The sequence below is a fragment of the Prionailurus bengalensis genome, chromosome C1, assembly GCF_016509475.1.
Source record: "Prionailurus bengalensis isolate Pbe53 chromosome C1, Fcat_Pben_1.1_paternal_pri, whole genome shotgun sequence".
Lineage (NCBI taxonomy): Eukaryota > Metazoa > Chordata > Mammalia > Carnivora > Felidae > Prionailurus > Prionailurus bengalensis.
The window spans coordinates 33,189,198-33,208,566 of NC_057345.1; the positions used below are offsets into that span (position 1 = coordinate 33,189,198).

At 37.4% G+C, this 19,369-nt stretch overlaps 1 protein-coding gene across 3 annotated transcripts in view; it reads left to right on the plus strand.

The window, feature by feature from the left end:
- CCDC30 (coiled-coil domain containing 30) overlaps nucleotides 1-19,369 on the plus strand; it is a 130,974-nt gene that overhangs the window by 4,502 nt on the left and 107,103 nt on the right. For 2 of the 3 annotated variants that reach the window (XM_043574613.1, XM_043574612.1), the window contains exons 2-8: nucleotides 721-776; nucleotides 3,855-3,929; nucleotides 4,684-4,740; nucleotides 6,079-6,199; nucleotides 9,879-10,072; nucleotides 13,308-13,397; nucleotides 15,445-15,598. In XM_043574613.1, the coding sequence (XP_043430548.1) occupies nucleotides 3,921-3,929; nucleotides 4,684-4,740; nucleotides 6,079-6,199; nucleotides 9,879-10,072; nucleotides 13,308-13,397; nucleotides 15,445-15,598 (625 nt within the window). In that variant the 5' untranslated portion in view covers nucleotides 721-776; nucleotides 3,855-3,920. The remainder of the gene's footprint in view (nucleotides 1-720; nucleotides 777-3,854; nucleotides 3,930-4,683; nucleotides 4,741-6,078; nucleotides 6,200-9,878; nucleotides 10,073-13,307; nucleotides 13,398-15,444; nucleotides 15,599-19,369) is intronic. The other variant, XM_043574614.1, reaches the window with a different exon arrangement.

Genomic DNA, 19,369 nt, shown 5'->3' on the forward strand with positions numbered 1-19,369 from the left:
TCCATCCATGTAGAAAAGCTAGCAAATGGGGGCAGATTCATGTGGAAACGACAGAGCCAAAAGACCTCATGGGTCAGGCTAGACTAGTTCCAGTCTAGTCCAGGATGCGCTGCACAGTTCCATATCCAGCTCCTATGTAGTTATATTTATTTTCCAGTGTATGCCCTTGCATTTTATTCTTTAAGTAACCCTCCTGTAGTAGTTTGGATTGGTTGGCCATGAGGCTCAGAAAGCTCACAATAAAAATGGCTGGAGAAAGATAGAAATTTATTTCTGCCAAATAAGAGTCAAGAATAAATCAGTCCAGACATCTTGAAATTGTCAGAGATTCACAGATTTCTTTTCTCATGATAGTATATTATCTGTGGCATGTGGCTTCTACCCCATGGTGTCCAGGATGGCTGCTCGAACTTCAACTATCTTGTGTGCATTCCAGCTAGTGGAATGGAAGAACGAGTGAGGAAGGGGGAATCCTGTTCCTTTCAGGGCACTTCCTAGAGGTGGCACACAATTCCACTTGCATCCCATTGATTAGAACTTAGTCACATGGCTGTATCTAGCAGTAAGGCAGGCAGACGTGTGATCATTCGGGAAACCAGATTATCTTACGCTGTGGGAAAGGGAAGAATAAATATTGGAGGACAAAGCGCAGTCTTTGCCACATGCACTTGTGTTTATTCTAACTTCAGTGTGTTTCTGTTTCTTCCCATTTTTTTCTAGATAGATCTGGAGCTTCACAGAGATGGATTATTATTTAATGCTAACAATCCCATGAGGTAGGCATTATTATTAATCCACTTTGGGGGGAAACCAAAGTTTAAAGAAGTTAGGTGACTTGCCTAGTCATGAAACCAGAAAGTGGTGGAGGCAGGGTTTCAAGATGTGTCAGACTCCTATATCCAAGCTGTTAATGACCATAGTAGTGAGAAAGGCAGAGAGCCAAAGGCAGAGTTCTTAGGAATGGCAGCATCTCAAGGGGCTGTGGATGAAGAGGAGCCCAGGAAGAAAACAGAGAAGGAAAGGTCAGAGAGGTAAGAGTAAAAACAGGAGAAAGTGATGTCACAGAACAGAGAAGGGAAACACTTTCAAGATAGGAGTGGACATAATGCAGAGAGATCATATATACAAGTTACAGAAACATGTCCAATTTGGCATTTTGAAGGTTATTGGTAACTGATTTTTTAAAAAAATTTTAACAGTTATTCATTTTTGAGAGAGACAGAGCATGAGTGGTGAGTAGCAGAGAGAGAGGGGGATACGGAATCCGAAGCAGGCTCCAGGCTCTGAGCTGTCAGCACAGAGCCTGGCGTGAGATCCAAACTCGTGAACTGTGAGATCATGACCTGAGCTGAAGTCGGAAGCTCAATCAACTGAGCCACCCAGGTGCCCATTGGTAACTGATATTTTGAGTATAGTGGTAAGAACAGAAGCCAAAATGCAGTTATTTGAGGAGGGGAAGACAAATTAGAAGAAGGACAGTAGCTTCTGAGGAATGTGGTGGGGTCAAAGGAGGGTTATTTTTGTATCTTTATTTTTAAGACAAACATCTTGAGCAAAGGGCAAGAGATCAGTAGAGAAGGAGATAATGAGTATACAGAAAAGAAAAGCTTTCTTGAAGAAGCCATAGGGACAGGATCTAGAACACAGGTGAAGAAATTTGCTTTGGTCAGGAGGATGGAAATCTCCTCCACTGAGGGGGAAAGAGAACAAGGTCTCTAATGATGAAGGCTAGTACCTTGCTGTAAGGGAAGGAGCTGACAAAGTTATATGATGACCCTAGTTTTGCTAGTGCTGTGGGAGACAAGGTCATCTGCCAAAAGAGGGGAGAGGTAAGACTTGGAGTTTGATGGGAGAGATGAAAGTTCTGAATAGCTGCTGAGTGAAATGGTAACAGAATCTGGTAAAGAATGCATAGAATGATCTAGCAGCTGAGAAGCTTGTCTCGGGCTGCAGCCATGAATTTGTAGTGGCTTCAGTCGGCTTGCTTGTTTTATTTTTCTGTACCAGCACTCAGCAAACTAAAATAGATGTAGAAAAGGCAAATGGTTGAACTTTTCCAGGGCTAGGATTTTCAGGGAAGGTGGGGCAAGGAGCAAGATAATGGGGGACATTGATGAGAGGTTGAAATGATCAACTGTTGGGTCCAGGCTTGGCAGGAAAAGCCAAAAATATCTGGTAGTTTGAGAGAGGTAATGGTCCAGGGACTAAAGTCTCACTGTCATTGTAAAACAATTATAGTTTAAGAGAGCAATCACCTCACACCCGTTAGTATGGCTATGATATATATCACTGTATATATAAGACAAATATAACAAACGTTGTCAAAGATGTGGAGAAATGGGAACCCTTCTACATTGCATGGTGGGAACATAAAATGGTGCAGCTGCTTTGGAAAACAGTACAGCAGCTCCTCAAAAAGTTAAACAGAATTATATGATAACAATTCTACGTCTAGGTATATACCCAAAACAATTGAAAGCAGGGACTTAAATGGATATTTGTATACCCATGATCACAGAACTGTTAATTCACACCAGTTGAAAGGTGGAAACAGCCCAAATGTCCATTACAGATGAGTGAATAAACAAAATGTAAACACATGTGTGCACACACAGACAGGAACTAGAATATTATTTAGCCTTAAAAAGGGAGAAGGAGAATGTGAATGGGGACCAGATGATGGGAGTGTGGGGGGGAGGAGCATGACAAGATTTTTAGCTGTCAGTCATGAGGAGGACACATAGGGTACAAAGATCCAGACCTGGGTCCTTTTTTCTTCCTGTGTGAGATTCAGATGATAATTAGAATTCTATATTGTCCATTAAAACTATTAATGTGAAAATGATAAGACTCTGAAGAACATAGCAAGAAAGGAGAAAAATAATAAAAAATATGATTTTGCTGTTAAAAAAACAAAACAGTATTGTTTCTGTGGACTGTCTGCAGTACAGTAATAATTATGCATATCACTACAATTTGGGTCAGATTAACTTGGTTAAAAGTTGTGTTTGATTTTAACAGCAAGTCTGATTCACAGCTGGAGGTTCTAGTAACACAAATACAAACAACTCCAGCAAGCGGGAATCTATGTTTCACGTACTATTATAGTGTAAACTGTTTTGTAGCATGACTACTTTGAGCTGAAAAAGCTAAAGATTATATTGATGGCAGGCTTATATCAGGAAGTTTTGGAAGAGAGCTGAATGATTTAGAAGTCACCAGAAATTATAAGCCATATACTGTGAGCACAATAATTCCTTGATGGCACAGGAGCAGTGTGTGGTCTAGCTTCCAGAGGAGTCCCTGTATCTCTCAAATTCAACTGAGGGTGTTTCTTTGGAATTTATAACTTTGCAAGGGGCGTTTGGGCGATTTTCAGATTACTAAATTATAAACTTCAGAACTGGGTATACAGAAAAGCATGTATTTTTTTTAAACACACATTTGTATTGTGTGTGTGTGTGTGTGTGTGTATATATATATCATGTTATCATTTCTTTTTTTTTCATCATTTCTTATTTTAGAGATACTGTAAAGCCGTTTGAAACTTTAATTTTCTTTGTGTTGTTGGCTACTTCATGTAAGTGTTCATCATAACTGGATAACATACCCATTAATTAACAGAACTAAACTATACTTTGTACAGAGAGACTAACTCTGGATGTATATACATATCAGATTTCTTGCATGCTCAGTTGTGTGTGTGTGCATGTGTGTGTGTGTGTACATACACATATGCTCATCTCTTCCACCAACGCACAAGTGCAGTTAGAATACGTACTTCACCATCTTGACAAAGAAGGGATTGGACCCCTTGTTGCTACAGAAGAACCACTCTATTTTGTTTATTCCAGAATGAAGACAGGCTGAACACTGCTACCAGAAATTTAGAAGAGCTTACAGTGAAGCACACGGAAGCAATGAAAGAAGTAAGAGCTAATAACATAAAGTTTTAAGATACCTGTGGTTTTGTTCATTGTCCTTCATTAAACTGACACATTAAAAACCAACATTTGAATATTACTGTGTAGTTTGCAAAGCACTCACAAGTATAATTTTTTTCATGAACTATGCCAACAGTCTGCATTGGTTTCCAGTAGAGTACATGTACAGGATGTTACCCAGAAATGAATGGCTGAAGATCCCAACAGGTCTGCTCAAGGCGGCTTTCATTATCTTTGTTTCAATAACCCACCCTCCAGCCGACTCTCTTGCTTGTAGGCTTAGAAACCTGAGTAGTCAGTGTTCTGTAAGAGGATCTGTTTCTCAAAGATGATCTTGAATTAACCACACTCACAAAGAAGTTTATAGAAAAATAGATACCAGCTTACTAACTGACGGTAAGAAACATAATTGTCACAGGAACGAGACATACATGTCCTGTGGCTGATGGATTCTTTCCCTACAGGTACACTACATGGGAAGCCAAACAGATGTTTGGTTACAGATGTTTACTCGCTGAACAAATCATTCTAAATTTTTATAGCACTGGCTAAGATAGCCTGAATTCCACAAGAGGGCTAATCTATACCTGCCCTTACTTCTGGACCTGTTATAGACTAGAACCAGGGTCCCCAGCCCTTAGATGAGTAGATAATGACATCTTTTGTCTTTCTTATCACTCTTTTTGATGTTTCCAATACTGATCAACATACTTTCTGACGTATTCTTTCTTTAAACAAGTTAAGAAATTCAGATTGCTTGGAAATCACTCTGCTGTGTTTCATCATCTCAGCTCAGGTATGCAACTTACTGATTTTTAAATTTAACTCTTAGAGGACAATTTTATTTCCAAACTCAAAGAAGAATGCAGCTCCTTTAGAACAAAAGCAGGATAGCATAATAGACGATGCTATTATTATCGATAGCATAATAGACCAATAATAGACCATGAACTTTAACATTAGGCACAAGGGGATGAAGCATTGCCTTTAGTACTGTCTTTGTGTGTAACCTTGGGTAAGTTACTTCACTTCTTTGAACTTGAAATTCCTCACCTGTAAGATGGGGATGATAATAGCTTCTTCAAAGAGATTTGTGAAGTTTACAAGTACATGTGAGGTTAAAGCACACAAAACATTTCACACACACATACTTGACACCTAGCAAGTATTCAATAAATTATAGGTGTTATTATTAGAAATAGGTAGTGTTGTTCCTGCCATTTTGAAGAGAAAGACGTTGAAGATTAGCAGAAAGTTATTAAGTTGGGTGGCAGTGCTCTGTTACCTCTACTATACCACTCAGCTTTTTGTGTTTGTATTGTGAGGAGTTGTCCTCACAATTCAGTAAAACTAAATTCAGTTACTTTGGTAGTCTATCTCTAAGCAATTTGGCACAGTAGGTAAGAGCTTAGCCTCTGGGTTGGCCTGCTGAGTGTGAGGTCTAGCTCCTCCTCTTACTCAATCCTGCATGACACAGCAAACCCCTTGGACTCCAGCCACCTGCTTCCTCCCCTACAAAGCGGGAGGATAACAGTCTCATAGGATTGTGGTGAAAAGTAAATATTTGATGTCCTTAGTACAGAACCCAGAGCATCGAGTTAGCTTGTAATCTATTATTATGAGCCACATAAAAGGACCTGTTGTGAAGCTGCCATATGAACCAGAAGCTATTTTTTTAATACTCAATAATTTATTTTAATGCAGTCTTCTAGTAAGATTTCAGACTTCTTAATCATCATTGTTAGCATAGGAGTATAAACAATTATTGTGGAGATTTTTCTCTGTTTATGAGTATCATGACTATATTCCCTAAACTATAGATAAGGCAACTTGATTTAAAACCTGATATGTTAATGGAAAAAAAAAAAAAGTAGAGATTGTGACTGTCCCAGAAATTTGTGGTGATATATCATCATATCTATGGGAAACAATGACTGATAACATAAAACAGCTGGAAGGAAGTTTAGGGAGGGAGACCCACACTTAAGGAAAGCTGAATTTTCTGCCTATTTCTTAGATTATAGACACAACAGTATAGTGATCTCTTCATGACTCTTTCACTTCATAGACTTGATATGGGGTACTATATGATCCATGGACTAACGGTAAAAAAAATGTATTATTTTCTTTTTAGATGGAAAAGTATGCAAACCGTGTCCATACCTTAACAGAGGAAAGAGAAACATTGTCTCACGGTTGTGAAAAGGAAAACAAACAGTTTAGACATGAGGTTAAAGTGCTCCAACCAAAACAGGGTAATTTTTCCTTTTATAAAAATATAAAGTTAATTTTTTTTCTAATTCTAAAAGTAATATGCGACAATTATAGGAAATTGGAAAATGTATAAAAGAAGGAAGGGGAAAATTACTATATGTCTTCCACTCCAAGAAAAGTACTTATAATGTTTTGGGTGTATTTTCTGCCTGGTCTTTTTAAATTATCTGTTGTGAAATAGTCTGAAATGTGTGTGAGAGAGCACAGGATGGTCATTTCCTTCAGCCTCTATTAGAGCACTTACCACACTGTCCTAGTGACCTGTGTCAGCTCCTCTGGGGCAGAGATCTTGCCCTGGTCTTAGTGATTTCTGTGTTCCCCATCACACCTGCCCTGTAAAGTACCTAGCATATTATGGACTCAGAAAATATTTAAGTACTACAAAGCTACAAAAGAGGATACAGATAGGACCCCTTTAGAATATTCTATTTTGTTTAACCTCACAAATTAGATATTATTATATATGGTCAGTGATTATATCTACCACACATTAATTATTTTCTGTACTCAGCATTTTTCCTTGCATCTCAGATATTCTATTTGAAATCTTTTTTTTTTTTTTCATTTTAGAACTTCCTTTCATGAGGGTCTGCTGATGGAAGTTTTTTCTTTATTTTGAATCTCAGACGGAAACGTTGAGTTAATCACAGGATATATCTCATATGTACTACACTCTTGTTTCCTTTATTTTCATTTCTTGTTTTGCATTGAATATACTGAGTTTCCTTCTGCTGGCTTAATAGTTTGTGTTCTATTTTTGTTTGTATAGTGGTTGCATTTTAAGAGTTTTAAGTTTTCTTCTGGCATTTTTAGCTATTCTCAGCAGGAGTGTTGTTCAGGGCTCTAAGCTGCCATTCCATGAGAAACAGAAGATATGTATGTCCTGCTGCCAGCATAAATTAGCTTTTGAAGGATTGGTAAATAGGGGAATTATGTCATTTCAAGGCAGAAGTTCATATACAGTTTCCCCCAGCATGTTAATGATTTTGGCTTACCAGCAAGCAAGCCTTGGAGTTTACACATGAAACTCATTTGTCCCACATTATTCTTCTGGCCTCAGTTTGGCCACATGTTTCTCCTTGGAAGTACTTATTGTAAAGATATCCCTAATCTTTGTGCATTTTGCCTTTGTTTCCCTAACTCCACAGACTCAGCTCTTTTAGCTCACCTTTACAGCAAGCCTGGTTTTTTAAAAGAAGATAAAGCCCTATATTTACTATAGTATTTCTATATTTGATGGAATCTGATGTAATTCTTTTAATGTACCAGTATAATTATAAGGATTGTCAGTGTTTTTTATAGCACTCTAGTTACACAATGACAGAGATTTAGAATGGTCTATACCAATCTGTTTTTTTCAAGAAGCGTTATTATTTTTAGTGAGCACTTTACAAAATACAAGTTTGTTTGTTTTGGGCACTTAAAACTTAATTACTCCAGAACAGCTTATATAATTGAAGGTTGAAGATAGAGCTAATATGACTAGATAATGGACGTAATGTTGGGTGGGAGAAAATGGGGGAAATCACTGGTGTCCCAAAGTTTTCTGGCCTGGGCATTTGGAATATTAGAGTTCCAGCTACTCAGGTGGGGAGACTATGGGAAATCCCATTTGAGGAAGACCGTAAAGAGCTTGCTTTTGGACGTGTACATTTTGATGCATGTAGTAGACACCCAAGTGGGAATGTCAAGTAGACAACTGTGTAAGTTTGGAAGGCACCACAAGCTGCAGCTGTGAATTTGGGAGTCATCAGTATATAGCCAAACCTAAAGCCTTGGGACTATAGGGATTATCTGGGGAGTAAAAGAGGATTCGGGGATGGGCCCTGGGACATTCCTATGTTTAGAGGCTAAAAAGGTGAGAAATTAGCCAAGGAGTCTGTGAAGAAGTGGCCCACAAGGTGGGAGGAAAACCAGCAGAGTGTGGGGTCCCAGAGAGAAATGACGACAGTGTTTTAAGGAAAGGATGTGAACAAGTAGATCAGATATCACTGATAGGATATGTAGAACCAGGACAGATCATTCACTATAGGATTTGGTCACATGAAGGTCATCAGTAACTTTGACAAGAGCTGCTTCTGTGGAGTGGTGGGTATGAAAGCCTGCTTGCAGTGAACTCAGGAAAGAGTGGTAGGAGAGGAAGAGGGGACATGGCAATGGTTGATCCCTTCTTGAAGCTGTGCTGTAAAGGAGAGTGAGGAAGCTGTGTAGAAGCTGGAGAGGGATATGAGATTGAAGGAAGATTTCTTATTGTTTTCATTGTTGTTTTTAGTGGGAGATATGATAGCATGTCTTGAAGATAATTACAACGCTAAGTTGGGAAGAAAGCTTGATGGGGCAATCAAGAGAGGAGTCAGCTGCAAGCGTGTGGTCTTTGAGATAAGTGGGAATGGGATCCAGTGCACAAGGGGAGAGTTAGGAGCAAGGATAGTTTGTTAAATTGCACAAGAGATTTATAAGATTTAAAAGATTTTGGAATCTTTGCAAGATCGTGGAAGCTGTCTTTGGAGTGTGCTTTTTTTCTCCGTGAAATAAGAAGCAGGGTATTCAGCGGAGAGTGAGGGCAGGGAAGGAGCTGCTGGAGACTTGAGGAGAGAGAGGAATGAAATAATGGTCTAGAGCTCATTCTCTCTAGAAAATGAGAGAGAATTCTGGGGAATTGTGGGAGGATTGCTGGACAATAAGGACTCACTTGAGACGAGTAGACATGAAGTGAGAGTGAAACCAATCAGCACTGGCTGTGCAGTTTTCTCCAGCAACATTCAGCTTCTGGAGTGAGGTGCAGTGGGGCTGAAGGGTTGGACTTAAACAGGCTGGAATTCTGTCAACCAAGTATAATGGAAGGAAAGAGGGGCATGGGAGTTGTGAATGTTTCAAGAGAGTGATGATAACAAGGAACTGATTGGATGAATCTAAGCTAGTTAAGAAAGTGAGAACAAGAGTGGGAAAGGAACACTGAGCAGTGTTTCAAGTCAGTGGATTATAGTTACCAGTATGGCCAAAAACTTGTTGACATCCACCTACTAGAAGTACATAGGAAGGGGTGATTGGAGAATGGGATGCTTGAAATTGAGACTGGGGAGTTGCAGCCAATGACTCCCATAGAATTACTATGGGAGTAGAGAATGAGCTGGCGTAGAGGACTCTTTGGAAGTTAGTTGCTAAACAGACTGAGAAGCCAGGGCACTACAATAATCTATCTGAATGTTGAAATCACCAAGAATTTTGGTAAGACTTGTTGCGTAATGTCATGCAAGTTAATTGGCTTGTCGGTGCCTGCATCCTTGTCCCATAAATGAGATAATCATGTTTCCTACCTCAGTGGCTTTTGCAAGGATTCGATGAGATAAATTTATCTTAAATGCTTAGTACAATACCTGCCACATAGTAAGCACTCAATAAAACAACAACGAATTTTAAAGTTATCCAATGGTAAGAATATCTACCATTTTTGAGAACCTTTTCCCATTTTTTTTTTGTTATTATTTCTGAAAGTTTGAAAACACCCTGGACAGATAGAAAGAAGGGTGGTAGTAACAGTATAACTGATTTTTAAAATTAATTTGCTGTGTAATTAAGAACACATTTAACATCATATAACAGCAATTATTTGCCTGCATTTCTTTTAATAGTTTTGTATTTGTTATTTCTTCTGAACAGAAGTGCAAATAAAAGAGGTTGAAGAAATGTTGTATCAAGAGGGCTTATCTGAAATAGCTCTGAGCAGCCCCAGTGAACAGATTGCATACTTACTGGTAGAAAGAAGTACACTCTTGCAGAAACTGGAAACCCGGGGCCCAAAGCCAGAGTCACAAAGGTGTATGACCAGTAAATTCCTGAAAGAACATCCCCAGGTATTCTGAAATTAACTAGGTAATTGAATAAGAGGCAGGCCAGTCTTTTAGTATTTGTTTTTTCAATCATTCATTCATTAAATTATAAGGAAGCCAGTTTTAACAATGCTTAAGAATATGAGTTTTAGGGCACCTGGGTGGTTCAGTCAGTAAAAGGTCTGACTCTTGATTTTTTTTTAATTTTTTTTTAATGTTTTTTATTTTATTTTGAGAGAGAGACAGAGTGTGAGTGGGGAAGGGGCAGAGAGAGAGGGAGACACAGAATCCAAAGCAGGCTTCAGGCTCCGAGCTGTCGGCACAGAGAGCGACGTGGGGCTTGAACTCACGGACTGTGAGATCATGACCTGAGCCAAAGCCGGACACCCAACCAGTTGAGCCACCCAGGTGCCCCTGACTCTTGATTTTGGCTCAGGTCATGATCTCACGCTTCTGCCTGAGTCTGAGCCCCACTGTGGGATTCTCTCTCTCCCCGCCTCTCTCTCTGCCCCTCCCCTACTCACATGCTCACTCTCTCTCTCTCTCTCAAAATAAACTTTAAAACAAAAAAAGAATATAGGTTTTAGATTGGGGTGGACTTCCCCTGCTACTTGTTTGTGGTATGACTTTGCACAAGTTACCTTTTGTGAACCTTGATTTTCTCATTAATAAAATCTGAGATCCACTCAACTACTCCACAAGGTGATCATGAAAATGAAATAACATATATAAGGCTCTAGAATAGTACCTCACACATTTATTAGCATTATTGTAGGGGACTTTTTCTCCACAAAAATCTGTAGTAAAAGGTAAAAGATTTATGCCATCTGAAAAGAAACCGGAGTATTAATTAGCATTATTGTTTTTATTTCTTGAGAACGTTCCATGTGCCAGGATCTGTGCCAGTGGATGTAGAAACAAAGTCAAGTCAGACATGATTTGGACTTCCAAGGAACTTACAAGCTAATGGAGGAAGGAAAAAAAGCCAGTGGTTACGGTTCAGTGTGGAAAGTCCCATGATAAAGGCACAGAAGGCTAGGGAAACTCAGAGGAAGGGCTGAGTCAGATGTGATGGGTTAGGCAAGAAAAGCCTTCCAGAAGAGGTGTTGAGTAGGATTTTGAAAGCTGAATAGGTGTTCATAAAGCAGCTGGGAAAGGCATTGCTGGCAGGGGAAACAGTGTATAATGCATACTGGTTCATGTGAGTGAATGCTAAGAGATGTGGCTGGAGAGATTTTCAGGAACCACGTCATGGTGAAACTCATATGCTGAACTGAAGTTTGTACTTAGCACCCAGCAATGTTCCTGGATCACAGTAGAGGCATAAAATCATTTTTTAAACCATTTTATTTTTAAGTAATTTCTACACCTAACGCGGGCTCAAACTCACAACCTGAAGATGAAGAGTTGTAGGCTACACTGACAGAGCCAGCCAAGCGCCCTGAGGCATAGAAACATTTGGAATGCATATCGATGCTGGACTTGGGTGTAGAAGGTCTGGAGAGTCACTAAATAATTTTAAGAGGAAAGACTAACGAGCTGATTCATGTTATTACAAAATCTGAGATTTTGATTTTTGGTTGTATTGAATCTATAAATCAGTTTAAGAGGAATTTACTATCTTAAAATATTGATGTGATCTGTGATCATGGAATATCTCTCCATGTATTTTTAAAAGTATATCAGTAAAGTTTTATGATTTTCCCTACAAAATCTTGCACTCTTTGTTACATGTATTCCTAGGTGCTTCATATTTTTGGATGCTATTAATAGCAAATGCTATCTTTTTTAAAAGAATTTAATTTTCTAATTATCTTTTGCTGGTATTTGGAAGTATAATTATTTTACATATTGGCCTATACCTAGGATTGTTGCTAAAAATTTCCATTCATTTTACTTATTTATTTCTAAAATATTTTTTTCTCTATTTATTTTTAAAAATATTTACTTATTTATTTTGAGAGACAGAGAGACAGAGAGACTGAGCAGGGGAGGGGCAGAGAGAGAGGGAAAGAGAGAATCCCAAGCAGGCTCTGTGCACCAGCACAAAGCCCAACATGGGGCTCAAACTCACGAACTATGAGATCATGACCTGAGCTGAATTCAAGAGTTGGACACTTAACTGACTGAGCCACCCAGGTGCCCCTTGTTTATTTTCTTAAATAGGCTTCACACCCAATGTGGGGCTTAAACTCACAACCCCACAATCAAGAGTCACATGCTCCACTGACTGAGCCAGCCAGGCTCCCCTCTCGTTCAATTTAATAAGTAATTTAAAGATCTAAAGTATTTTCTACCTGTACAATCATATTACCTAAGAAGAATGATACTTCTGTTTCTTCCTTTTCAGTCCTTATTCCTTTTAATTCTTTTTCTTGCCTTATACTGGCTAGGCTCTCTAGTATTATCTTCATCTTATCTTATCTTCATCTTATCACTGGTATTATCTGGTATTATTGTCTTGTTATTGATATCAGAGAAAGTATTCAATGATTCACTATTAAGTATGATGTTTGCTGAAGGTTTTGTTTCAAATGGTACTGTTTATTTATTATTTATACTCTTATTCCTAGTTTGCTAAGAGTTTTTATTAGAAACCAGTGGTAAGTATTTTAAATATTTTTTATAGCCACTGAGATGATGAAATAATTTAGAACTTTAATCTGTTAATGTGAGAATTTTGTTGATTTATTTTTCTAATGTTAAACCTATTTTGCATTCCTGGGGCAAATCCAGCTTGTTCATGATATATTATCCTTTCTAGATATTACTAGCTTAGATTTGATAAAATTTTGTTTAAGATTTTTACATCTATGTTTATGAGTAAGACAATTGCCCTGTGATCTTTCTTTCTCATGTTATTTTTGTTGGGTTTTAATCTCAAGGTTTGTCTAGCCAGTGTTAGCCAACCATTTTTCGTTATTTCCTCTATCATGAGAATATTTAGATAATTTTTCCTAATCTCTCTCCCATGAAATTTTAATACTACTGATAGAGTTCTATTTATATACTGTGGAGTTCTATTTATATACTGTAGGTATATCTTGCTTTGTAATAAAAAGAGTAAGAATTTTTTCGCCCCCTCAGAGTCAATTTTCACTCCCTTGGGGATGATGTTATCTCATTGAGAATGCATGATCTAGCCTCACAAAATGGATTGGACTGTGTTCCTATATTTTGCTTTTAAAAAAATTTTAAATGACATTATTTAGGAAGACCGATTGATGTAAATTTCATTTATCTCTTGTTATTTATTTAGGAGAACTTTGAACAAAACCACCAGCCTCTGCGGAGAGAACAGGAGAAACATCAGGAACATGTGCAGCAGTCTAAAAAAAATCTGAGAGAGGTAAAAAAACAATCCTTTACTTAATAATAGTAGCTTTTACCAACTATTTTGTTTGAATATATTAAAATGTATAGATTCGTGCTGTGAAAATTATAAAATTGTGCATAAAAGTATTATAAACACATCACAAAAATTTGAGAAGAAAGAAGTTAATACTGATTTTTATTGAATGTATCAAAATTTAAACAGCGTGTGTTATATCCCTTGAAAAATCACTTTGGGATAATACATACTTCTTCCCAAATATGTTTGGAGCCCTTTTTGTGGGTAGTCCTTTAATATATAGCACATTGTTTTAAGTAGAATCAATTCTCTTCATAGAATTAAATTTTTTGATCTGAGGAAATGTTATTAAGCACTAAATCCAGTGAATAAAGTATTTGCTGGGAATTTAACCACAGGAAGTAACCCAAGATAAATATATATGGATGAAACTGTATATCATAGCGGGTTTTTTTGTTTTTTGGGTTTTTTTGAGAGAGAGAGAGAGAAAGAGAGCGTGTGCACATGCACGCGCACAAGCGGGAAGGAGAGAGAGAATCTTAAGCAGGTTCTGCACTCAGCGCAACCCTGAGATCATGACCCCAGCTGAAATCAAGAGTCTGTCACTCAACCAACTGAGCCACTCAGGCACCCCTCATAGTGTTGTGTTAAATAGCAAAAATTTGGAAACTACCAAATGCTTAAGTGATTATATAAATCATGTTGCACCCACTCTGGAACATTATATAGACTTTAAAAATTATCGTTACAAAAAAAAAAAATTATCGTTACAAAATCGGCGCTGTTATGTGGGAAAATGTTTCTCATACAATGTTAAATGAAAAAGCCAGACAGAAACATGTACATAGATTGGGATTATGGCTATGTAAAAAATGTCTATTAATAAAAAATATTGCAAGGATATATACCGATACACTAGTAGTTTTGTTATGTATGTGGTATTTTGGTTGTCTTCTTATCTTTTAGAAAAATTTGTATAATGACTATATAAATTAATACATATTTGGGGATCAAAAGCAAGGTATAATTGAGACTGACTTTCTTAGCTCTTAAAATGCTTTGAAAATAATTACAGGGGCGCTTGGGTGGCTCAGTTGGTTAAGCATCCAACTCTTGATTTTGGCTCAGGTCATGATCTCATGGTTTGTGAGTTCAAGCCTTGTATCCTGCTCTGTGCTGACAGCATAGAGCCTACCTGGGATTCTGTCTCTCTCTCTCTCTGCCTTTCCCCTGCTTGCTCTCTGTTTCTCTCTCAAGATAAATAAAAATAAACTTAAAAATAAAGAGCAAAGTATAATTGAGACTGAATTTCTTAGCTTTTAAATGCTTTGAAAACAATTGCAGAAAAGGAGCTGGAGCTGTAAACATGATTTGAGTGTGTGCATATGTTGAAATTAAATGAAATACGTTATGTGAATGAATTTTATAAACTGTATTTAATGGACTGTATACATGAGGATGACTTTCTCTCTTTTTTCCAGATGATACTCACTTTTATGATAGTTTCTATTTTTTATAATTCAATAATTTAAATTATATATTTAATTTATTTTTTTTTTAATTTTTTTTTCAACGTTTGTTTATTTTTGGGACAGAGAGAGACAGAGCATGAATGGGGGAGGGACAGAGAGAGAGGGAGACACAGAATCGGAAACAGGCTCCAGGCTCTGAGCCATCAGCCCAGAGCCTGACGCGGGGCTCGAACTCACGGACCGCGAGATCATGACCTGGCTGAAGTCGGACGCTTAACCGACTGCGCCACCCAGGCGCCCCAAATTATATATTTAATTTAATATATAATGTATAAATTATATAATTTAAATAATAATCTCTTCAATTAGGTTGAACTATATGAAGTTGTATGTTTATAGTGGAAAAAGATTAAATATCACCAACTTTATATGGTTTAACTTAATAAAAGAAATACATATAAATGAAATATTGTTTGCTACTTTATTAGCTTTCAAACGCTTGTAGGAAATAGTGCAGTGTTAAAAGAGTACATTTAATTTTTGTTTTATGACTAAAAATAGTTTTATTTCAGTCCCATAATGAAGACCTGGAAAAAGATAAAACATCACAAAACTGCCTAGAGAGAAATGCAGAACAAGTAGCAGAGAGGTTAAGGATGGCCCAAGAAGAAATCCGAAGGCTCACTGATGAGCTACAAGGGAAGGAGAAAGAACAGAGTAAGTTAGGTAAGTTTGGTTACAGAGGAACATTTCTGACCATGTTTTAATTATATATTATATATGATACATTATATATTATATTATGTATTATATTGTGTATAATATTATATATTATATATATTAAATTGACATTTTCTCAGGATAGAATTTGAGTACATTGAGGGAAAAAAATCTCAGTTTGATAAACAGCTTCTTTTTCTCCAGTGTCCAGAAATGTTTTACTGAGGCATAAGCATAACCTACCTACCAAAATGCTTAAGTCCCAAGTTTACACCATGCCGTGCAACAAATTCCCAGAAAACCCCTTTGTTTCTTCCTTCTAGGTCTACATCTTACTCAGAAGTAACTTTTAGCATTATTTCTGAGTTTTGATTGCAGGCAATACGCATTCTTAAATTGGGTTTGTTTCTCTCGTTCAATCTTATGTTTGTGAGATTCCTTCATGTCATTGCATGTAGCCGTAGTTTATTCACTTATGCTGGTTGTGTAATATTCCACTGAATAAATATACTACAGTTTACTTTATCTAGCCATTCTACTGTTGATGGATATTTACATTGCTTCTACTTGTGGCCTATTACAAATAGTGCTGCTATGAATATTCTTGGACTTACCGACACATTTCTGTTTGTGATATACCTAATTACTGGATCAAAGGGTTATGTGTAGATTCTACTTTGGTAGATAGCTGCCATACTGTCTTCCAAATAGTTGTATTAATTTAAGCTCTCCTCACTTGTATGTGAGACTTTGTGAGTACTTGATATTGTCTATCTTACTAACTTTGCCTTTTCTGGTGAGTGGGTAGTGGTATTTAGTTATGGCTTTAATTTGCATTTTGCAAATGGCTAATGAAGTTGAAAACCCTCTCATAATTTGTTGTTGTTGTTGTTGCTCATTTGAATATACTATTTTGTGAAGTACCTGCTCAAGTCTCATGTATATTTTTCTATTGGGTGGTATCTTTTATTAATTTGTAAAATTTCATTTTTTTTCTTTTTTTTAAGTTTACTTATTTTTGAAAGAGAGAGTGCAAGTGGGGGAGGGACAGAGAGAGGGAGAAAAAGAGAGAGAAAGGGAGAGAGAGATTGAGCAGGGGAGGAGCAGAGAGAGGGAGAGAGAGAATGCCAAGCAGGCTCTGTGCTGTCTGTGCAGAGCCCAACGAGGGGCTCTGTCTCAGAAACTGTGAGATTGTGACCTGAGCCGAAGTCAAGAGTTGGATGCTCCACCGACTGAGCCACCCAGGTGCCCCTAATTTGTAAAAGTTCTTTATATATCCTTGGGACTGTCGGCTGGGTCAGCCAGTTGGCGGAGCATGCACCTCTTGATCTCAGGGTCATGAGTCCAAGCCCCATGCTGAGTGTTGAGATTACTTAATAAAAAATTTTTTGGTTAATTCTTTATGTATTCTGGATATGAGCCTTTTATTGGTTCTAAATGTTACGTTGGAGTTTTTGCTATATCGAAATGCTAATATTTATCAAGTCAGGTTTAACACAGTTATTTTGTATGGCTTCTAGGTTTTCACTCATAAAGCCTTTTCTATATCACTATAAGATTATTGAAATGTTCATCTCTATGGTGTTTTATTGTGCTTTTATGGTTTCATTGTTTATATTTCAATCTTTGCTTTATCAATAATTTATTTTAGTATAAAGTTTAAACTTTTAAAACTATCCCCTTTCTATATTACAATTTACAATGATTATGAAATTAGGCTGATTTTCAAATGCAGCATATAGGTTTCTTTAGGATCGTATCTTTAAAGCGTTAAATGTATAAAACAGTAATTATTCCGCCAAACTGATCATGGGTTTAAAAACAATATCAGGAGGGTTGAGATTTTGTTAAGTATGTGTTTTAAATAATGAACACAAATGAAATTTTTGGAATATGGAATTTTTCTATATCCTAATAGGGTATATACACCATTATATATGTTTGTTAAAATTCACCGAACCATACACCGATAAGGGTGAATTTTACTGGATGCAAGTTAGAAACCCAATTTCAAAAAAATTTTGAAAAGAAATTTGGCTGTGTGAGTATGATGAGAAGCAGTCTTTGCTGCTTGCAATACAGAAGGAAAAAGGAAAAGCAGGAGACCCATTCCTTTTAGTCACATTTGGACGCAACAGAACTCAATCACATGGCACTCTGTTCCATCAGCAGTTGGTTGGTCTGGTAGATCCTAAACTATTAACTGAAAGTTGTCACCACAGTAAGTATACTGGGGGGCTGTTGGGAAGCTGAATTAGCAAGTCCTTTAAAAAACATATGTAGTATCATGGGGCACCTGGGTGGCTCAGTCAGCTGAGCATCGGACTTCGTCTCAGGTCATGATCTCATGGTTTGTGAATTCGAGCCCTGCGTTGGGCTCTGTGCTGACAGCTCAGAGCCTGGAGCCTGTTTCGGATTCTGTCTCCTCTCTCTGCCCCTCCCCACTCGTGCTGTGTCTCTCTGTGCCTCAAAAATAAATAAATGTAAAAATAAAAGTTTAAAAACATATGTAGTATCAAAAAAATTAAAATAAAATATCTGTAGTACCAAAGTGTGCCCTAGATATAACTTCTTGAGTCATCGGTTTACAAGTCAGAATGTATTCCTAGGTAAATGTGTTATTCAACAGTGTTTACCAAGTATCAGTCTACTTTCAACACCCTTTTTTTGTTGTGGTTTTTTTGGGTTTTTTTTTTTTTTTTGAGAGAGAGAGGGCGCAAGTGAGCAAGGGACAGAGAGAGGGAGACAGAGAGAAGTGGGGCTCACCTGATGCAGGGCTCCAGTTTTACCTGAAGTGGGGCTTATGTTCACCCAAAGTCAGATGCTTAAAACTGAGCCACCCAGGTGCCCCCAAACTGACTCTTCAAAAAAAAAAATTTTTTTAAGTTTATTTAGTTTTGAGAGAGAGAGAGACAGAGACAGAGTGTGAGTTGGGGAGGGTCAGAGAGAGAGGGAGGCACAGAATCTGAAGCAGGCTCCTGGCTCTGAGCTGTCAGCACAGAGCCTGAAAAGGATCTTGAACTCATGAGCCATGAGATCATGACCTGAAGTCAGAAGATGCTTAACTGACTGAGCCATCCAGGCGCCCCCAAACTGACTCTCAAATGAAGGACTCTATTTTAGCTTAATCTCTGCTTCTGTCTATATCACATCCAAAACCTTGGATGGGAATGAAAAATTTTGGACAATAACAAAGATATTCTTCAAGAATAAAAAAAGAGGGTCACCTGGGTGGCTCAGTCAGTTAAGCATCCGACTTCAGCTCAGGTCATGATCTCATGGTTTGTGGGTTCAAGCCCCATGTCAGACTCTGGGCTCTGCTGACAGCTCGGAGCCTGGAGCCCACTTCGGATTCTGTGTCTCCATCTCTCTACCCCTCCCCTTCTCGACTCTTTATCTCTCTTTCAAAAATAAATAAGCATTAAAAAAAAAAAATAAAAAAAGAATTAATGTCAAATATTTATAGTATTCTTCAATAAATAAATTATATGAAAAAGATGAATTTTTTTTTCATTTAAGGGAATTATTAACCAGTTATAATGTGTGGACTTTACTCGATACTGATTGAAACAAATTTTTATCATTTGTGAAAAAAATTGGAAATGTGGATATTTACTGGATATGTAAGGAATTGCTAAATTTTCTTAACCACATGTGTATTGAATGTTTAAAAAGACTTCTTTTAGAGATATATAGTGAAATATTTATGGTTGAACAATATGTCTGGGATTTGCTTTTATAAAGACCCCTGTACCACACCCACACAAAAAAAATAAC